Below are 21,810 nucleotides of genomic sequence, written 5' to 3'. Positions count from 1 at the left end.
CCTGTAGAATTGTCTCTCTTTCTGCATAAATATGATCTAAAATGTGATCAAATATTCACGCGTTCTAAAACTAAATAAAGAGAACCCAACTAAGTAAATAACACAAAAACATTATACTTGTTCATTTATTTATTGAGAAAAATAATCCAGTATTACATCTATTTGTTGGAAAAAGTATGTGAATCTTTGCTTTCAGTAACTGGTGTGACCTCCTTGTACAGCAATAACTTCAACCAGATGGTTCCAATAACCATTGATCAGTCCTGCACATCAGATTGGAGGGATTTTAGGCCATTCGTCCTTACAAAGCTGCTTCAACTCTGTGATGTTGGTGGGCTTCCTTGCATGAACTGCTTGCTTCCAGTCCTTCCCCAACATTCCTATAGGATTAAGGTCAGGACTTTGAATCTGCCATTCCAAAGCACAAATTTTCTTCTTTTTAAACTATTCTGTTGTTGATTTGCTCTTTTTTTTTGGATCATTGTCTTGTTGCATTATCTAACTTGTAATATGCTTCAGGTGACGTACTGTTTCCCTGACATTCTCCTGTAAAATGTCTTGATGCAATTTTGAATTCATTGTTTCCTCACTGATTGCAAGCTGTCCAGACCCTGAGGCAGCAAAGCAGCCCCAAACCACGATGCTTCACAGTTAGGATGAGGTTTTGGTGTTGGTGCGCAGTTCCTTTTTCCCTCCAAACATAGCAATATGCATTTCTGCCAAGTTCAACTTTTGTCTCAGCTGTGCACAGAACATTGTACCAGAAGCGTTGCAGAACATCCAGGTGGCTATTTGCAAACTTGAGACGTGCGGCAGTGTTTTTCCTTGGAAAGCAAAGCGTCCTTCCATGAACGCCATTCTTGTTCAGTGTTTTTCCTATAGTGGACACATGAACAGAGACTTTAGCAAGCTCTAGAGATTTCTACAGGTCTTTTGCTGTTATCCTGAGGTTCTTTTTCACCTCCTTCAGCATTGAACATTGTGCTCTTGATGTGATCTTTGCAGGATGCCCATGCCTAGGGAGAGTAGCAACAGTGCTGTGTTTCCTCCATTTGTAGACAATTTTGTAGACTGATGAATCCTCGGGTCTTCAGAAATGTTTTCGTAGCTCTTTTCAGCTTCATGCATCTACAATTCTTCTAAGGTCCTCTGAAAATTGATTTGATTAAGACATGATGCACATGAACAGATCTTTCTTGAGAAGAGCAGGCTCTGTCAGTAACCTCACTTTGTGTGTCTTTTTTTTATAGGACAGGGCACCTCCACAACCCACACTTCCAATCTCATCTCATTGTTTGGAACACCTGACTCCAAATAGCTTTTGCAGAAGACATTACCCAAAAGGTTCACATACTTTTTCCAACAAGTACATGTAATATTGGATCATTTTCCTCAATAAATAAATGAACAAGTGTAATGTTTTTGTGTTATTTACTTAATTGAGTTCTCTTTATCTAGTTTTAGGACTTGTGTGAAGATCTGATTACATTTTAGGTCATATTTATGCAGAAGTAGAGGGTTCAGTGTTCACAAACTTTCTAACATCACGTATAACAACCAAGTTTTCTGTCTGAACTGAGCCCATCGGCCTGTCTTTGTACCATGTCCCTTTGGGCCTTTCTTATCCATGTGCGGTCCAAATGTCTTTTAAATGTCATAATTGTACCTACCTCTACCACTTCATCCAGCAGCTTGTTTCATAGATGGCTGTGGAAGCCAAGTCACTGGGTATATTGAAAGCAGAGGTTGATAGTTATTTAAACTTTGTCGTGTTTACTAACTATGGGGAGAAGGCAGGAGAATGAGATTGAGGGGATAATAAATCAACCACGATAGAATGGCAGAGAAGTCTTGAGGGGCCAAATGGCTTAATTCTACTCCTATCTCTTACAATCTTATAATCCATTAAATACATTTCAAATACTTGTGTCGCACTGTAGTATGCTGAAAATTTTGCAAGTGCATGTCAGTCTACAGACCTTTGCTTAGAAATTAGAGCTTAAAATCTTGGTGACTCTGGGCTTATTTTTACTGCAGTCAAACTTCTAGTCTAACATAAGAAAAAAACCTGAACACAGATCAAGTTGTATCAGGGTTCAGTGGGTACAAGTCAATGCAAACTTCAACTCAATAAGATAACTGTTCAGTATTTTTAAATTAATTCATAACAAATTTTAAGTAGTATAATCAAATTTTAAATTCAACTTAAAATAATATTATTTTTTTCTTGCTGACATTCTGTTTCCATTTCATCTCCTTTAGCGTAACCCGAAATTACTTGGACTGGCTGACAACAATGCCTTGGGGAAAATGCAGTGAGGAAAATGTGGATTTGAAACGAGCACAGGAGGTGCTGGAAGAAGATCATTATGGCATGGAAGAGGTCAAAAAACGCATCCTGGTACGAGTTGCATAGGCTTGTTAATCAGTCAGACCCAAGGGTCAATGATTTGTGTTGACATACAGATTTATAGCCTGTATTGATTTCACTTGAACAGTTTGGACTCGTATTGAACCCAGGGAAAAATTAGATGCTGAAAATTTGGAATAGAAACTTAAACATGCTGGAAATTTTCAGCATCTTGGGTAGCATTTGTGGCAAGAGAAATAGGATTCACGTCGATGATCATTTATCAGTAGTTCTGAAAGACATGACCTGTTTCCCTACAGGGAGTAGTTGTGTAGGTTGCTGGGCATTTTTCCCGTGGGAATCAGTGAAGCTAATTATAGATCCTAGTTGGAGTTATTTGGACTCTGGCTTGGAGCTTGGGTTTAAGATGTTCTGAATGTAACCAAACCCTGCTTTTAACTGACTCAGCAGATTGCACTTGCGTGTCTGCCTTCTGAGTTCTGCTAGGTATCACCTCATTCTTCCTGTGTGTTTTAAATTTAGGTTATATTGGGGAAAGGCTCTGCTTACTCATTTAATTCCATTTTAAATCTTTTTATTAATATATAATCTTCTACAGCTATAAAATACAGAAATTCAACAAATTACTATGTATATAATTAATAAAACTGAAAAAAAAACTTACATATGCTAATGAAAAAAAATTTATAAAAGGAAAAGAAGGGAAAAAAAGATCCCCAGCTAACTAAAAAAAACCCCACTAACTATAAAACAAAAAAAGAGAAAAAAAAACCATTAGGAACTAACGCCTGGAGCAATACGTCTTACAATCATTTATAGATATAAAAGAAGAAAAAAAGCAACAACCGCCAAATCATATTTATATAACATAAAATTGGAAGGAAACCATGTAAATTGATTCAAATTAAATGATAATATTTAGCAAAAGAGCTCCACCTTCTCTCAAAATCAAATCAGGGATCAAAAGTTCTACTAAATTTTTTCCAAACTAAGACATAACATTACTTGGGAAAACCATTGAGTTAGTGTAGGAGCAGAGGTATCTTTCCATTTCAATAAAATAGCTATTCTTACCAACAATGTAACAAATGCAATTACATGTTGATTTGAAAATGAAATGCCCTGAATATGATGCAGAACTATTTCAAATAGAACAGTCCATGTATTAGGTTGTAAATTAATTTTGAAAGCTTTAGAAATTGTAGAAAATAAAGATTTCCAAAAAAGATTTCAATGAGGGACATGACCAGAACATATGTGACAAAATAGCTACTTCATTTTTGCACCTATCACAGTAGTTATCTACTATTAGGAAATATTTTGGATAGCCTCTCCTTTGTTAACTAATAACGGTGAACAATTTTAAACTGAATTAAACAATGATTGGCACATATTGAAGAAGAATTAACCATTTTCAGAACTCGCGACCAATCTTTATTAACAAAAGTCATATTAAGTTCTCTCTCCCAATCCTGTTTAATCTTTAGTGAGAGGTTATCTTTTTGTAGTAGAAATAAATTATAAATTCTACTAATGGAGCCTCTCACTAAGGGATTCATATTCAAAATGGTATCCAACAAATCAGATTCTTGCATATATGGAAACATAGAAACATATTTTTGTAAAAAATGTCTAACCTGTAAATATTGCAAGAAATGTGTGTGAGAGAGAGAATATTTACTAATTAACTCTTCAGAAGACATCAATCGAGCATCACTAAATAAATCTGCAAAAGAACAAATCCCCTTATTTCTCCATAAAAGAAAGATGGGATCAGTAATTGAAGGTTTAAATAGCAAATTTCGAAATACAGGACTAGACAATTTAAATTGTTTAAAATTAAAAGAGTTGCGAAACTGAAACCAAATCCATAAGGACTGTTTAATAACAGGATAGAAATTTAAAATTGGAAATTTTAGCAAGTTGTAAAGGTAATGGAGCTCCTACTAGTGAAGTTAAATAAAATTGATTAATAACTTTAAATTCCAAATCAATCCAGGCTGGTTTTTGGTTCTTATGGAGCCAATATAACCAAAGACATAATTGTCGAATATTAACAGTCCGATAATACAATCTTAAATTAGGTAACGCGAGTCCACCATCTTTTTTAGATTTTTGTAAATGAAACTTGTTAACTTTTGGTTTTTTATTATTCCAAATAAAGGATGAAATAGAATCAATTTGATCGAAAAATTTTTTGGTTAGAAAGATAGGTATATTTTGAAAAATATATAAAAATCTAGGGAAAATCATCATTTTCACAGCATGAATACGACCTATTAAAGAAAGTGTAAGAGGATTCCATCTAGAAAATAATTGTTTCATAGAGTCCAATAAAGGAACTACATTAGCTTTATAAAGATCCTTATTTTTTTTTGTAATGATAATACCCAAATATTTAAAAGAATTCACAATTCTAAATGGAATATCCTTATATATATAAAAACAGGAACATTTAAAGAGAACAATCCACTTTTATATAAATTAAGTTTATATCCTGAAAATTTTCCAAAATCATTTAATAATTCCAAAAGATTAGGAATAGAATCTTCAGGAATCGAGATATGAACCAAAAGATCATCTGCATAGAGAGAAATCTTATGTGTGGTCCCATTTATAGAGATACCATGAATATTTTTAGCTTCGCAGATTGTTATAGCCAAAGGCTCCAGTGTGAGATTAAATAATAAAGGACTTATGGACACCCTTGTCGAGTACCTCGTGAAAGTAAGAAAAAAAGGAGACCTAAGATTATTAGTAATAACGGTAGCAATAGGGTTCTTATAGATCATTTGAATCCACTTATTAAAATTATTACCAAAGCCAAATCTCTCTAATACATTAAACAAATAAGTCCATTCAACTCTATCAAATCCCTTTTCTGCATCCAGAGAAATAACACATTGGGGTGTTTTGGATAATGGTGAATATACAATGTTCATCAATCTCCGAACATTCGAAAAAGAATGACGGCCTTTACCGAAGCCTGTTTGATCCATAGCGATAATTTTAGATAAAATGTTTTCCAAATGGTTAGCCATTATCTTGGAAAGAATTTTAGCATCCACATTTAATAGCTATAAGATGAACATTCAGTAGGATCTTTATTTTTCCTAAAGATTAAAGAAACAGAAGCTTCATAAGAAGAAGAGGGTAAATTACCTTTCTCAAAAGATTCATGAAATATTTCCAAAAGGTATGGAGAAAGTAATTTTTCAAATTTTTTGTAAAATCCTACTGAATAACCATCGAGTCCGGGAGCTTTACCTGATTGCATTGACCATATAGCTCTCTGAATTTCATGCTCAACAATTAGAGCATCGAGGATCTGTTGATCTTCAGCAGTAATTTGAGGAAATTTAATCTTATATAAAAAAGCTTTCATTTTAGAGGAATCTGCTGGAAACTGAGATTTGTAAAGATCGGAATAAAAATCCTGAAAGATATTATTAATATCTTCAGAATTACTTATTATATCTCCATTATCTTTACGAATCTTTAAAAATTGTCTTTTAGCTTTAGCAGCTCTTAACTGGGAAGCTAATAGCCTATTATTTTTATCCCCAAAAATATAAAACTGACTTTTTAATTTAAGCAAATATCCTTCAATAGGATAAGTTAATAATAAATTATATTGTGATTGTAGTTCCACTCTTCTTTTAAACAATTCAACGTTTGGAAGGATTGCGTTGATATTAAAGAAGGCAACGATAATCCCAGTGCCGAAGAAGAGCAAGGTGGCATTGCCTGAATGACTATCGACCTGTGGCTCTGATATCAATTGCTATGAAGTGCTTCGAGAGATTGGTTATGGCACACATCAACCACAGCCTACCGGTCAACCTCAACGCTTTGTAATTTGCCTACAGGAGCAACAGGTCAACAGCTGATGCCATCTCTCTGGCCCTACATTAGAACACCTGGAGAATAAAGACGCATACATAAGGCTCCTTTTCATTGACTACAGCTCTGCCTTTAATACCATCACTCCAAATAAACTGATTCCTAAGCTCCGGAACCTGGGCCTTAGCACTCAGATCTGCAGCTGGATCTTCAGCTTCCTCACAGACAGGACCCAGGCTGTAAAAATAGGGGACAAGCTCTTCTCTACAATCACTCTGAGTACCGGTGCCCCACAAGGCTGTGTACTCAGCCCCCTGCTCTACTCACTGTACACCCATGATTGTGTAGCCAAGTTTCCATCAAACTCAATATATAAGTTTGCTGATGACACAACAATTGTAGGCCGTATCTCAGGTAATGATGAGTTTGAGTACAGAGGAGAAATTAAGAACCTGGTGGCATGGTGCGAGGACAATAACTTATCCCTCAACGTCAGCAAGACGAAGGAATTGGTTCTAGACTTCAGAAGAAGTAGCGGACTGCACGACCCAATTTACATCGGTGGTGCGCAAGTGGAACAGGTCAAAAGCTCTAAGTTCCTCGGGGTCAATATTACAAATGACCTGACTTGGTCCAACCAAGCAGAGTTCACTGCCAAGAAGGCCCACCAGCGCCTTTACTTCCTGAGAAAACTAAAGAAATTTGGCCTGTCCTCTAAAACCCTCACTAATTTTTATAGATGCACCGTAGAAAGCATTCTTCTAGGGTGCATTGCAACCTGGTATGGAAGTTGTCCTGTACAAGACTGAAAGAAGCTGCAGAAGATCGTGAGCACAGCGCAGCACATCACATAAACCAATCTTCCATCCTTGGACTCACTTTACATCGCACGCTGTCAGAGCAGTGCTGCTAGGATAATCAAGGACACGACCCACCCAGCCAACACACTTTTCATCCCTCTTCCCTCCGGGAGAAGGCTCAGAAGCTTGAAGACTCGTACTGCCAGATTTGGGAACAGCTTCTTTCCAAAATTGATAAGACTGCTGAACGGATCCTGACCCAGATCTGGGCCGTACCCTCCAAATATCCGGACCTGCCTCTCGGTTTTTTTGCACGACCTCACTTTCCATTTTTCTATTTTCTATTTATGATTTATAATTTAAATGTTTAATATTTACTAGTATTTACTATTTTTAATATTTAGTATTTGTAATCCAGGGAGCAGGAAGCGCAGAATCAAATATCGCTGTGATGATTGTACGTTCTAGTATCAATTGTTTGGCAACAATAAAGTATAAAGTATTATCTAATTCTTTAATTTGTTTAGCAATTTTATCTAATTCTATCCTTGTCTGTTTCTTCAACTTAGCTAAATAAGGAATAATCTGGCCACGTAAATAAACTTTTAACGTGTCCCAAATTACTAACTTTGAGAAGTTTCCTGTATTATTAAAGAGAAAAAACTCTTTTATCTGAGTTTCAATAAACTCAACAAAATCTGAACTTTATAACAAATGTTCTGGAAAACACCAAGGTGGTCTTGAAAAAATAACATCTTTCAATTCAAATATTAAATTTAAAGGAGCGTGATCAGAAATAACAATTACATCATATTCACATTTCTGAACATTAAGTAGAAGTCGAGGGTCAGCTATAAAATAGTCGATTCTCGAATATTTGTTATGAACATGTGAAAAAAAGAAATATTCTCTATCAGTAGGATGCATATATCTCCAGACTTTAATTAAACCATAATCAATTAAAAAGGAATTAATAAGTGATGCAGAACGATTAGGGAGTTGATGTCTAGATGATGATTTATCTAACAAGGGATTTAAGCAAATATTAAAATCTCCACCCATTAATAACATATATTCATTTAAATCAGGTAATAGAGCAAAAATATCTTTAACAAAGGAAGGATCATCAGTATTTGGTCCATATATATTAACCAAAACCATTTTCTTATTGTAAATTGTTCCTTTAACAATCAAAAACCTACCATTAATATGAAATATAATATCCTCCTGATTAAAGGGAATATTGGAATCAATAAAAATGGAAACACCCCTAATTTTACTTTGAGAGTTTGCATGAATCTGAGGAACCTTCCAAAATTTTAAAAATCGATTGTTATCTCATAACCTTACATGTGTCTCTTGTACAAAGATTATATCAGGTCAGAATCGATTAATAATTTTAAATGTTTTCTGATGCTTAATAGGATGATTTTAACCATGGACATTCCAACTTAAAACATTTAACTGTTTAACTAACATAATGAAACTTTATATCTAAAGAAAACAATTAAACCCATGTCAGGATAAAGAAATTTTAAATTGCGATGATAACAATGATAACAATTTGCGTACGCTCTGGAATTCCATAATGGGAATAAAAAATAGAAATAAAAAAAGAGAAAAAACCCCACCCAACCTACAAAGCCCAGAAATAAATGGATATTAATCGACGCAAACCCCAAGAAATGCATAGAAGCAATTCTGAACTCCACCTGCCTAAGTAAAAGGTACAAATAAAAAAAAGTAATCTGTCTCCCTCTCCCAGGTATACTACTCATTACGGTCGACATACAACCCATTACAATTAAATTAGAAAAAACAAGTTAACAGAAATGGCCTTCAGTTTAGAAAGTAACTTTCATAACATTAGATAAGAATAAAAACACTTCCAAAACAAATTTCTGAAATATTTGCACAGAAAAGAAAACGTCGCCATTTAAAATTTTTTTACATCTATCTATAAAATTTTAAAAAACACCAAATAGTAGTTAAAAGTTCTTAACAAAACCATACAAAGCAAAAAGAAACAATTAATTCACGTATGTAGCAAACAGAAAGAAATTCTAAATGGTTTAAAATTTCTAGTCTTCCAAAGATCCCATAAAATATCTTCTAAAGTTAAAACTGTCCAAACCAGTCTATTTCAAAGATAAAGGTACTTTTTAATAGCAAGACTTTCTATACTTCTCAATTCTTCCGATCTCATCATTCCTTATATCGCAAAACGATCAAATAATTGTAAGTCTTTTAAACTTCAGGCTTCAGACTCATCTGAGAGAGAATTAATAAAGCACACTGCATCGGCTGGATCCTCAACAATACGAACCCCAGAGTCTTTAGTGAAAAGCCTTAATTTAGCTGGATAAAGAAGGGAGGGATAGATCTGTTTTTGAAGGGCCATTCGCATTACAGTCGCCAATCCAGAACGTTGCTGAACAACTTCACATGGAAAATCTTGAAAGAAATGAATCTCAGAGCCTTGAGATTCAAACAGTCTTTGCTTTCTTGCCGGTTTAATAATATGGTCTTTATCTCGAATACGGAGGAAACGCACAATAACATGTCTGTTTTTACCTTCTTTCGGAGTTCCGATCCTCTGGGCTGTTTCGATGTCGGGCAATTGTGAAAACGCCTCAGGAAATAGAGATTGAAACATTTTAGCGAAATAGTCCAGTATATCGGCAGATTCTGATTGCTCTTTCAATCCAACAATTCTAATATTATAATGACAAGAACGAGCTTCCAAATCAACAATCCGACGTTGTGCTTTTTCCAAACGAGGAGAAATATCAGCTGCATTACGAGTTACTTCTTTAAGATCCAAGCTCAAAGAATCAATTTTTCCCTCCAAAGGAAGAAGACTTTCTTTCAGTTGAGTTAATTCAGCGACAATAGAGCTCATTTGAGTCTCTGATCTATTAACCCAGCCTGGCTCTTCAGAAGCTTCGTCAGTTTTTTCAGATTTACCGTTACCTGTATCGGGAATTTTTTTAGTGCTTCTCAAGAGTAGCCATGGTTATAATTATCACTTTGACAGATCCGACTGAATAAAGTTAAAATTTCAAAGTTTATGTTGGGAAAGGGAGAAATTAAAGGCAGACAGAAAGACGCTGTGTCTTACATGTCCACAGGCGGAAGGCGGAGTTGCTTACTCATTTAATAGGTGTTATTGTCACTGACATTAAAATTAATGTTTAGATCGGTGTCTCAGTTCTTTAACTGACTTCATGTGGACTTAAAATTACATCCAGTCCGTGCACTATAGTTGTCCTTAAAGTCCTATCAACCATTAATGGCATAAAGTTGTCTTTTGAAAGGGTCTTGCCTTGTTTGGCCTTAGTCTGGGATCTAATTCAGGATTTTAAATGCACTGGAAGCCGTATAATATTGTTGCAAAAGTTGCTTACTGTGGATGTGTTTAAGCCTTTCATTGTATAAACTGCAATAACCGCTTTTGTGATTCCAGGAATTTATTGCAGTTAGCCAACTACGTGGAACTACTCAAGGGAAGATTCTGTGCTTCTATGGTCCTCCTGGTGTTGGCAAAACCAGCATTGCTCGGTCTATAGCAAGAGCATTGAATAGAGAATATTTCCGATTCAGTGTTGGTGGAATGACTGATGTAGCGGAAATCAAGGGTCACAGGTACTTCTAGAACCTGATTGCTATAAGCTATACAATTTCACTTAAAATACTTCCAGTTGTGTTCTGATTAGTATTAAATCTTTGAATAGAATTAATTTGGAATTTGAATGTCATTCTGATGGATTTTTAAAGCACTTCTTAGTCTTTTATTCAAAAGTTGAAATAGACTATATATAATTCACTAATCTTTACGAAATATCTAATAGTTATGTCTCTGAGTCACAATGTTATACAGATTAATCAGTAGCCATGCAAAGAAGAGTGTGCAAATAGTGATCTTACCCAGTGGTGCCACTGATGTATGAAATTTAACTGAAATTTTAAGAGGACAACATGATAACCTTGAGCCTTTTTAGATTAAGAACTGAATATACAGCATTATAGGATGGGGAATTTGATTGGGGGGGGGAGTAGCAATAGTGATTTAAGATGGCTACTTTGTATGATTTGAGATGATACAGTGAGAGTGCCTTATTAGGATTATTACAGATGAGAAGTGGCATAATTTATTAATGCAGTACGGTTTAATGGTGGATTTTAACTTCTAAATAGATAAAATTAAATGGTGAAGCAGAAAAGCTAGTGAATTTCTTTTGTCTTCAGGATAGAGTTTGAAAAATTATGCCCTAGAACCAAGAGGGCAGCTTGTAGTAAGATTTAAGAGTTACCAATCCACAGTGAGTGAAGACCAGAGATTGCAGATGGAATCTGCAGCAAAACAAAAATCAGATGCTGGAGGAACTCAGTGAGTCAGGCAGCTTATGTGGAGGGAACTGGACAATTGATATCTCAGGTTGAAACCCTTCATGTGGACTGAGTGTAGATTGAATTCATTTCTCCTGTGGGTATTATTCACTAAATGTTATGTTCAAAAAGAAAGAACACAAAATTGCCACTAATATTACAGACTTAAGCTAGTCTGCCTTTAGTGCCATATAGTGCTTATCGGTAAACTATGAAAAAAATCTTGAACAAGAAAATCTGCAGAAGCTGGAAATCCAAGCAACACACACAACACACTGGAGGAACTCAGCAGGGCAGGCAGCGTCTGTGGAAAAGAGTAGAGCCGACATTTCGAGCCGAGACACTTCATCATCAGTTCTGATGAAGGGTCTGGGCCCGAAATGTCAACTGTACTCTTTTCCATAGATGCTGCCTGGCCCGCTGAGTTCCTCCAGTGTGTTGTGTGTGTTGCTAGGGGAAAAAAAATCTGTTAGGTAAACTACAGGAGGTTGGAGTTTCTTCAAAGAATATAGTACAGGATATGCGTCTAGTCCTGAAGGAAAAGCTCTTACTGAAAAATGTACTGGAAGTTGCAGGGAAACAAATGTTAATGAGAGTTAGGAAGGTGATGTAATTAATGCCAGTAAAGAGAAAGTAATGGAGAAGTGAGAGGGGCCAAAAGCTGACAACTCCCAGACTTGCTGGCCCGTTTCCAATGTTTTAAAATTACAGCTACAGTGATAACGGCTCTGTCGGTGAGAGGTTCCAAAATATTCTGGAATACTGCCAGTGGCTTTAAAAGTAGCAACTGAATCTGGATGTTTTTAAAAAAAAACAAAAGGAAATCTGCTGCCAATAAGGGTAGAGTATTCTTTTTTTTTTTGATGGGTTGGGAGTGGGGATAAAATCTCTTCTCATAACTGATGTACTCCATTCCAGGCAATACTGTAGTAAATTTCCTCCCTCCACACTCTCTCCAGTGCTCTCACATCCTTTTTGTACTTTGGTAAACAGAACTACACCACACCACTCCAGCTAATGTTTTTAAAAAATTGAGGCATTACTTTTCTACTTCTGTTTTCAATGTCCTGACTCATGACCAGTATCTCACAAGCCGTCCTAACCACATTATCTACCTACTGTTGCCACCTTCAAGGATCACTGGAGTTATACTCTAAGGTCCCTCTGTATCTCAGTACTTCTACAATTTATATCCTCATCTAATTAGAGTCATAGTACATAGTGCAGTGTAACACCTATGCAGTGCTTACCTTAACTCATTGGACTGGTCGCCGCGCTCTCTGAGGAAAAATCTAATTATGTAGTACTACACCAGGTGCTAGTGGGCCGTCAGAAGCTCTAGGTATCGGAAGGAGGCAGTGAATAGAAAACATATACTCCTGGAGGTAAGTTTTGTTTATTAAAAAAATAGCAATACACACTCAGACCCCGCAGATTCGTTACAATGTGGTTATTCAATTCTTGATTGAAATTTTTTTTAAATGACGAAAATTCATTTTAAAGAATACTTAAAACTTCTTGAGCAGCTGCCTTTACAGTAAACATTCAATCAGCCAATGTAAGCCCTTTACATACGCTCTCCCTCCCCCCACGTAAGTAAACATTCTTACTCCCTCGCCAATTTATTTCATTTTTTCACCCATAATGTCTGGAAAATGGTCTGTAACTTCCACTGAGGGTAGTACATCTAAGATGTCTAGGAAAAGCATTAGCTGGGATGTGAAATTGTAAGTATTTGGAAGCTGGTGAGCGTCAGGTTGATGTTGGTACCTCCTTGAAGTTGGCTACATCGATGGTCAGAACAATTATTAAAAAATGCAGACAAGATAAAAGCTTCTGCAACGACGACCTCAAAGTTATTATTAATGAAGGTGACTCATTCAAGGACCTATTTGCTTGAAAAAATGGAAAATATACTAAATACAATACATGGGTAGATGACCAAACACAATGAAACATAGCCCTAAGCCAGATGATGATAATGGAAAAGGCAAGAAACAACTTCAGTTATATTCAAGATGAAGATGCGTCAGTATGTTTTACAGCCAGCAGAGGTTGGTTTGGTAGATTTAAACAGTGCAGTAATCTCCATAGCATACGTATCTCTGGTGAAGCGGTTGGTGCACACAGCAAGAAGTTTAATAACAAAGAGCTTCAAGAATTGGCAGGGCAATGCATTCTGGGTGAATATGAGGACACAGGTGGAGAAGTTTAAGCACCAGCAAGAAACCTCACCACAAAATTCCTCAGCACTAGCATCACCATGATCACTCAAATCACAGACCAGTTCGTTATTAATGACCTGACTGGGAGTGAAGCAATATGGCAAAATGAGGTGTTCTCAACATGATTTCCTTCTACCATGAACTGCTTCATGAGTGGAAACAAGAAAAGGCAGTCAAATCTCGACACCTACTGAAGAAGTGGCACCCACAATCTGGTCCCTCCTCCACCACCTACTTCCCTCTACTGTTGCTGTTAGACTGATGTACAGGTTAAGCCTACTTGCATGTTTCTAACTCCACAAATTACTGTGTATACATAAAATAATATATCATATGTCTCGGGTTTGATTTCTTTTTTTAGCAGACACACTTATCCATTTACTTAGTGTTAGAATGACCCCACATAGCACTGATTTACATAGCGCAGCAGAGGAACGCATTCTCAGCATTAAGTGGAGTTTAAGTGTATACAAAATATTTACGAGTAAGCACAATTCAAAATTCTGACATTCTGCTTTAGATTCCAAATCTCAGATATCAAATGAAAACCAAATTCCTTTTTAGTTAGAATCTCATTAGAGTAGCTTATTACTCCAATTTATCTAAATAATTAGATTTAGTGTTATTCCCTATTTAAAGGTTTACAGATTAACATTTACCTTTTTATTTATCCTTAGTTAGGAATTAATTGATTTCCTATTTTTAAGTATTATGGTTTCGGGTCAGTACGTCTACAAATTCAAATTCAACTCTAAGAATATATACAGCTTAACTCCTTTCACAACAAACTCTCCAACATCACAACTTTTAAACAAAGTAAATCTCATTTAGTCACTTATCAAAGCCTTGGCAAAAATAATCAGTTCTTCCAGAAGATCAAGTTCAGATCCTTTGAATGGGAAATAAACTCATACATCCAACCAACTGTATTAAATCCTCTGCATCTTGAAGCATTCCATTCCCATGCTGGTTCTTCGATCGTGGGTGGCTTGCCATCTTCTTTCTTAGTTTGATAAATGACATGGTGGGTCATCCATGGAAAGCTGATTCGCAAAGCTTACACAAAAAAAAACTCGACCTGTATACAACAGGATTACAATCCGTAAGTTCTTGTACGCATTCTATTTTCAATTTCTAAATACATAACTCAATATCACATTGTCATTTCCAAACATTTCTCAGTTACAGCAATACTGAAATATTACACACAAATTATACACTCTGAACAGTAAAAGTGTTTTAACTCACCAAGTCCCATGGTATGATTAAACAGAGCTAATTCCTGGTTACTCAGAAACGATCTTGGACACTGCCCTATGCCTACTTCATCTCGCTGTAGCTAGTGCTCGTTATAGTCGTAGCTTCAATAAATCTTTTATCAATATTGTCTTTTCTCCAGGGGTTTCTCCCTGAGGATTTCCAATAAGTAGGGTAGAGATACTAACTACTAGTTCCACTTTCAACAGTTTATATATTTAGTTAGTTTCTATAGCTTGCTGCGTTTCTGTTGCTTGTCCACACCTGTGTTAAACATGCCTCGTTCTCGCATAGCTCTTCTTTAAATTGGGTAAACCTCGTTTCCATCCCTCCACAGGTGGAGCTTTCTAACATTACATCTTTGGGTTTAATTAACCTGAGTTGCAACAGCACATAAGCAGGCCCTTTGGCCCATCTAGTCCATGCGAAACCATTTAATCTGCCTACTCCCATTGACCTGCACCGGGATCGTAGTCCTCCATACCCCTATAATCCATGAACGTATCCAAACTTTGCTTAAACATTGAAATCAAGCTCGCACGCAACGTTTGTGCTGGCAGTTCATTCCACACGCCCGTGACCCACTGAATGAAGAAGTTTCCTCTTGTGTTCCCTTTAAACTTTTCACCTTTCACCCTTAACCCATGACCCAGTGGAAAAAGCCTGTTTGCATTTACTCTATCTATACCCTCATAATTTTGTATACCTCTATCAAATTTCCTCTCAATCTCCTACATTCTAAGGAATAAAGTCCTAACCTATTCAATCTTTCCTTATAACTCAGGTCCTTCAAACCTGACAACGTAAATTTTCTCTTACTCTTTAAACCTTATTTACATCTTTCCTGTAGGTAGGTGACCAAAATTGCACACAGTACTCCAAATTAGGCCTCACCTACATCTTATACAACTTCAACATAACATCCCATCTCCTGTGCTCGGTACATTGATTTATGAAGGCCAATGTGCTAAAAGCTTTCTTTACAACTCTACCTAATTGTGACACCACCTTCAACGAATTATGGACCTACATTCCCAGATCTTTTTGTTCTACCACACTCCCCAGTGCTCTACTGTTCATTGTCTAAGACCTTTCCTGGTTGGTCCTACTGAAGTGCAGCACCTTGCACTTGTCAGCATTAAATTCCAGCTGCCATTTCTCAGCCCATTTTTCCAGCTGATGCAGATCCCTCTGCAAGCATGATAGCCTTCCTCACTGTCCACTACACCCCCTATCTTGGTGTCATCCACATATTTGCTGATCCAGTTAACCACATTATCATCCAGATTGTTGATATAGATGACAAACAGTAATGCACCAAGCGCAGATCTCTGCAACACAAAGGCCTGAATCAGAGAGGCAACCATCTACTACCACTCTCTGGCTTCTTTCACAAAGCCAATGTCTAATCCAGTTTACTACCTCATCTTGAATGTCCAATATCGCACACTCTATCACTGGAACTTCTATGTACTGATTAAGGAAACTTTCTTGAACACATTTGGCAAACACTATCTCATCTAGTCCTTTTACGGTATGGGAGTCCCAGTCAATACATGGAAAGTTAAAATCACCTGCTATAACAACTTGTGTTTTTTGCAACAGTCTGCGATCTTTCCAAGTTTGTTCTTCTAAACCCCTCAGACTGTTGGTCTGGAACATAGCTCCATTAATGTGGTCATAACTTTCCTATTTCTCAGTTCCACCCATAACACCTCACTGGACGAGTTCTCCATTCAGTCCTGACAGAGCACTGTCATGACATTTTCTCTGACTCGTTATGCCACCCGTCCTCCTTTAATCCGTCCCACTCTATCACATCTAAGACAAAGGAACCCTGGAATATTGAGCTGCCAATCTTGCCCATCCTGCAACCAAGTTTCGCTAATGGCTACAATATCATTATTCCAGGTGTTGATCCATGCCCGGAGCTCATCCACCTTTCCTATGATGATACTTGGACTGAAATATACGCATCTCAGGGCACTATTCACACCATGCTCAACCTTCTGACTCCTGACTTTGTCTGCAGTCTTCAAACATCTGTCTCCACAACCTCTCCACTAACTGCTGTTCAGGCACTCTGGTTCCCATCCCCCTGCAACTCTAGTTTAAACCTCACCATGCAGCATTAGCAAACCTTCCCTCTAGGATACTGGTCCCCTTCCAGTTCAGGTGCAGACCGTTTCTTCTGTACATGACCAACCTTCCCTGGAAGAGAGCCCAATGATCCAAAAACCTTATGCCCATCTCCTGCACCAACTCCTTAAGCCACATGTTAAACTGTATAATCTTATTTCTGGTCTCACTAGCATGGAGCACAAGTAGTTATCCTGAGATCACAACCCTGGAGGTCCTGCCCTTACTTTTCTCCTGACTCCCTGAAATCCCTTTGCAGAACCTCATCACTTGCCCTACCCATATCATTGGTACTTACATGGACCATGACCGTGACCTCTGGCTGTTCACCTTTCCCACTTGAGAATGATGAGGACTTGATCTGAAATGTCTCGGACCATGGCACCCGGGAGGCAGCTTACCATCAGGGAATCTCATCCTTGCCCACAGAATTTTACTGTTCCCCTAGCTAACAAATTCCCCTATCTCTTCCACTGCCAGGATGAGGCTAAACACAAACTATAGGAACAGCACTTCATATGCCACCTGGATAATCTACAACCTGACGGCTTAAATATTGAATTCTCCAATTTCTGGTAACCTGTTGCTATACTTTACATTTTTGCTCTTCCCCAATCTTCTAGACCAACAAACCCTTCATCGCACCACCCAGCCCCTGTTCCTTTCTCTTCCTCCACCCACTCCATCTGCTGATAACCCACATATGCCTCCCACTGGATCCTTTACCCCACTGTTCCCATTTGCTCACCCCCATCTTCCTTGGTCCCATGATTCACCTTCCTCTCCTATGAGATTCCATCACCTGCAGCTCTTTGTTGTCTACACCTATCACCTCCCTGCCTCTGTCACTATTTCCACTCTTTCCCCTACCCCCCCCTTCTGTCTGTCACCCTTCCTCACCTGGTTCTACTTACTATTTGCATGCTGAACCTACTGCTCTACTCTCTCTACAGTCATGACTGTGGCAGCTCAACGCCATGTATAAATTCACAATGACGTCACTGTTTTGGTAAGATCTCAGATGGTAACAAAGAGGCATACAAGAATGATAGATCAGCTGGTTGAGTGGTGTCACAATAACAACCTTGTACTCGGCATCAGGAAGACAAGGAATTGACTGTGGACTTCAGGAATGGGAAGTTGAGAGAACACACACCAGTCCTCATTGAGAGGTCAGCAGTGGAAGTGGTGAGGTTCTTTAAGTTCCTGGGTGTCAACATCTCAGAGGATCTGATTTGGGCTCAGCACATCAATACAGTCATGAAGAAGACACACTTGCAGCTCTGCTTCGTTAGGAGCTTGATGAAATTTGCTATAATCACCAAAGACTCTCGCAAATTTTTATAGGTGTACAATAGAGAACATTCTGACTGCTTGCTTCACAGCCTGGCATGTAGTGAAGATTCAACTAGCTCCATCATGGGCATAATGCTCCCCACCATTGAGGACATGTTCAAGAGGCAGTGACTCAAGAAGGCGGTGTCCCTCAGCATTTGGGACGTGTCTTCTTCTCAATACCACTGTCAGGGAGGAGGTATCCACCCTCAATGATTCTGGAATAGCTTCTTTCCCTTCCTAATCAGATTTCTGAACCGGCTATAAACACTTCCTATAATTTCCTTTTACTTGCACTATTTATTTATTTTTTAAATCTATAGTAATTTTGCATCTTTACACTGTACTACTGCTGCAAAACAATAAATTTCACTTCCTAGAAGGCAGTGATAATAAACCTGACTCCCCTCACCTCTTTATACTAACTATATCTTGCAGTCCAGTTGAAGGGTTTTGACCTGAAATGTCCACTGTCCATTTCCCTCCATAGATGCTACCTGACCTGCTGAGTTCCAACAGCTTTTTGTTTTTAATTTCTTTGGAATCTAATTATTACTAGTTGAGTCATCTTAAGATTTTTATTGGTCCCTTTTCAATCGCAGTTTATAATGAGGATTGATAAGTTAATACAATTTACCCAAATTTAAGCAAATTCAGGTGGTTATGTGAGCACAAGAGGTTGTAGCTGTGTCAAATGACTGGGATAGGCCAGTGGCATAGGGAATATGATTTGGGAAAATAAGAGATAACAGGTAAAGTAGTAAATGTTTGTGTACATTTGCACCTGTGTGTACTAACTAGTAATTAAGATGGCAAATCAAATGTTGGGCATTTTAAAAGGGGATTGAAAAAATAAGATTGTTTTGACATCATATTGTCTTGTCAAGAATATCACATGTTAAGGGGACATCAGTAGCTTTCATAGAGTTTAAGGCTTTTCAAGTTCCAAACAAAAATGTATTATGCAAAATAACAGAATCTGTCAGAACTCAGACCTAACATCAGTAAGCAAATCAATTATGAATAAACGTAAACACGAGGAATTCTGCAGATGCTGGAAATTCAAGCAACACACATCAAAGTTGCTGGTGAACGCAGCAGGCCAGGCAGCATCTCTAGGAAGAGGTACAGTCGACGTTTCGGGCCGAGACCCTTCGTCAGATGAAGGGTCTCGGCCCGAAACGTCGACTATACCTCTTCCTAGAGATGCTGCCTGGCCTGCTGTGTTCACCAGCAACTTTGATGTGTGTTGCTGCAATTATGAATAAATGTCTGATAGCACTCTTCTTGACATCTTGTTTCACTGATAATAATAGACAGAGGCAGCATTCAGCTGATTTAAAAAGTTTCCTCATTGGTTAGTGTTGTAGATGCCTATTGCTACGTTTTTCTGGAATGTGCAGCTCTGAACCATGTTCTCATCATTGTAGCCAGAAACTTGTGTCTCAAAGTCTCTAATCTATGTGGAATTTGTAACTGATTCTTGTATCCTGTAGTGTGTTGGTCAGGTTTGTGAAAAGACGGAGATTGGGGAAAGTGGAATTTAATTCACACAAATGTGAAATAATGTATGTTGGGAAACTAAGCTAGGGCAGGACATAGACAGAGAGTGGTATGTTGTTGAACAGAGACCTTGGAGTGCGAGTACACGGTTCCCTGAATGTGGCAACACAGGCATACAGGGTGATGGGGAAAGTGGATGGTTTGCCTTCATCAGCATTGAGTACAAGATTTAGGTCATCATGTTACAGTTGTACGTATCTTTGATATGGTCACCAGAACTGTTGCTATGTTACAGAAAAGACATAATTAAGCGAAAGGTGCAAAAAAAATTCACAATAATGCTGCTTGGATTGGAGGTCTTGAGTTTTAAGGAGAAATTGTCTGAAGGAGACTGAGAGGTGACATGATAGAGATGTATGAAATTATGGGAGGCATAGGTAGGGTAGATAACTAGACTTTCTCTCCCGCGATCGAAGTATCTATAACCAGAAGCCATTGTCCTAAGGCGAATAGGAGAATGTGTAAAAGGGGACTTGAGAGGTAACTGTTTCACATAGTAGTTGGTATCTGGAATGAGCTACCAGAGGAGATGATGGAGGTGGCAACAGTAGCACATTTAAGAGTCTTCTGGACAGATACTTAAATTAGCATGGTATAGAGTGCTAGAGAGTCAATACAGACAAGTGGGATTAGTGTAAATGAGCATATTGGTTAGCATAGATCTGGTGGGCCGAACGTTTCCATGTTTGACAACTGTATGACTCTGTTCTTCTGTACTTATTGAACCAGTGTTAATTTCTGGCTTTGCTTCTAAAACAGTGTTCAACATAGAAGTATACTGCGATAAATTAATGGTTGTGGTAACCTTTTTATGCTTCTGTAATTAATACAGGAGGACATATGTTGGAGCAATGCCTGGAAAAATCATTCAGTGTCTAAAGAAAACAAAAACTGAAAATCCATTGGTTCTTATTGATGAGGTAACCTTCTCTAATATGGTTGTAGTTAATATTTCGTCTGAAAGCTTTAAACCAGTGTCAATCAAAAATTCATCATAACCTTAAAGTATAATTGCCTTTCATGTGTTTTCAACACTCACAGATACTTAATTACATTATTGTTGATTTTAATTTACACAATCAGTATTTCCATTAGTGATCTATTATCCCCAACTTTAGCTTATTAAGTAGCATGCAGGAATTCTGAATTTTTGATCACATCAAGCAATCATACTTATTTACTACAGATTGATAAAATTGGTCGTGGTTATCAAGGGGATCCATCTTCAGCTCTCCTGGAACTTCTTGATCCAGAACAGAATTTTAACTTTTTGGACCATTACCTTGATGTGCCAGTCGATTTATCAAAGGTATAGTTTGGATTCTGCAAGTCTGGTAGCATCTGCAATGAAAGAAAGGGGTTAAATTTTGGGATTGATGACCTGAGATTAAATCTGTTACCTCCAGATGGAACTCTCAGTAAGACATTGTATGAATGATGATGTCACGTTTAGCTGATTTTATCTGGGTCATATGGGAAAGCTCTAAATAATCTCAACATCCCAGGCAACAGATGAAGAATATCACCCTGGTTCCTACTTCTGATTGCTTGTGGAAATAGCCTGAACGGATGTCAGCTGAGGAAAAACTTAGGATTAGCTATAATATCCTGAATGGCTGAATAAGTTTGTCAATATTCTGACAACACTGAATTTTAATATTGCTGATCAAATTAGCATGAAATTAAGGCAGAAAGACAAAAGCTGCAAAAAATTGTACATAATAGTCTTGTGCAGAAACATCCTTTTCTGTACCTGTTTGGCCATCTAAATCATTTGGAACAAGAAAGCCAAGAAATATTGTCACCAAGTCTAGGTTGCTTGGGCCTCATGAGGATTGGACAAACTGGTTTACATCTGTAATAGAGTACCTGGAGCAAATCAGGACTC

The 21,810-nt window shown here is 37.5% G+C and overlaps 1 protein-coding gene across 1 annotated transcript in view; it reads left to right on the top strand.

The window, feature by feature from the left end:
• Nucleotides 1–21,810, top strand: part of lonp1 (lon peptidase 1, mitochondrial) — a 55,784-nt gene that overhangs the window by 21,520 nt on the left and 12,454 nt on the right. The window contains exons 9-12 of the mRNA XM_072244433.1: nt 2,263–2,401; nt 10,481–10,659; nt 20,755–20,842; nt 21,109–21,231. Coding sequence (XP_072100534.1) covers nt 2,263–2,401; nt 10,481–10,659; nt 20,755–20,842; nt 21,109–21,231 — 529 coding nt within the window. The remainder of the gene's footprint in view (nt 1–2,262; nt 2,402–10,480; nt 10,660–20,754; nt 20,843–21,108; nt 21,232–21,810) is intronic.

Source organism: Mobula birostris, chromosome 26, assembly GCF_030028105.1.
Source record: "Mobula birostris isolate sMobBir1 chromosome 26, sMobBir1.hap1, whole genome shotgun sequence".
Lineage (NCBI taxonomy): Eukaryota > Metazoa > Chordata > Chondrichthyes > Myliobatiformes > Myliobatidae > Mobula > Mobula birostris.
Note: the sequence above shows the minus strand (reverse complement) of the source record. Positions and strands in the feature narration are given on the sequence as shown.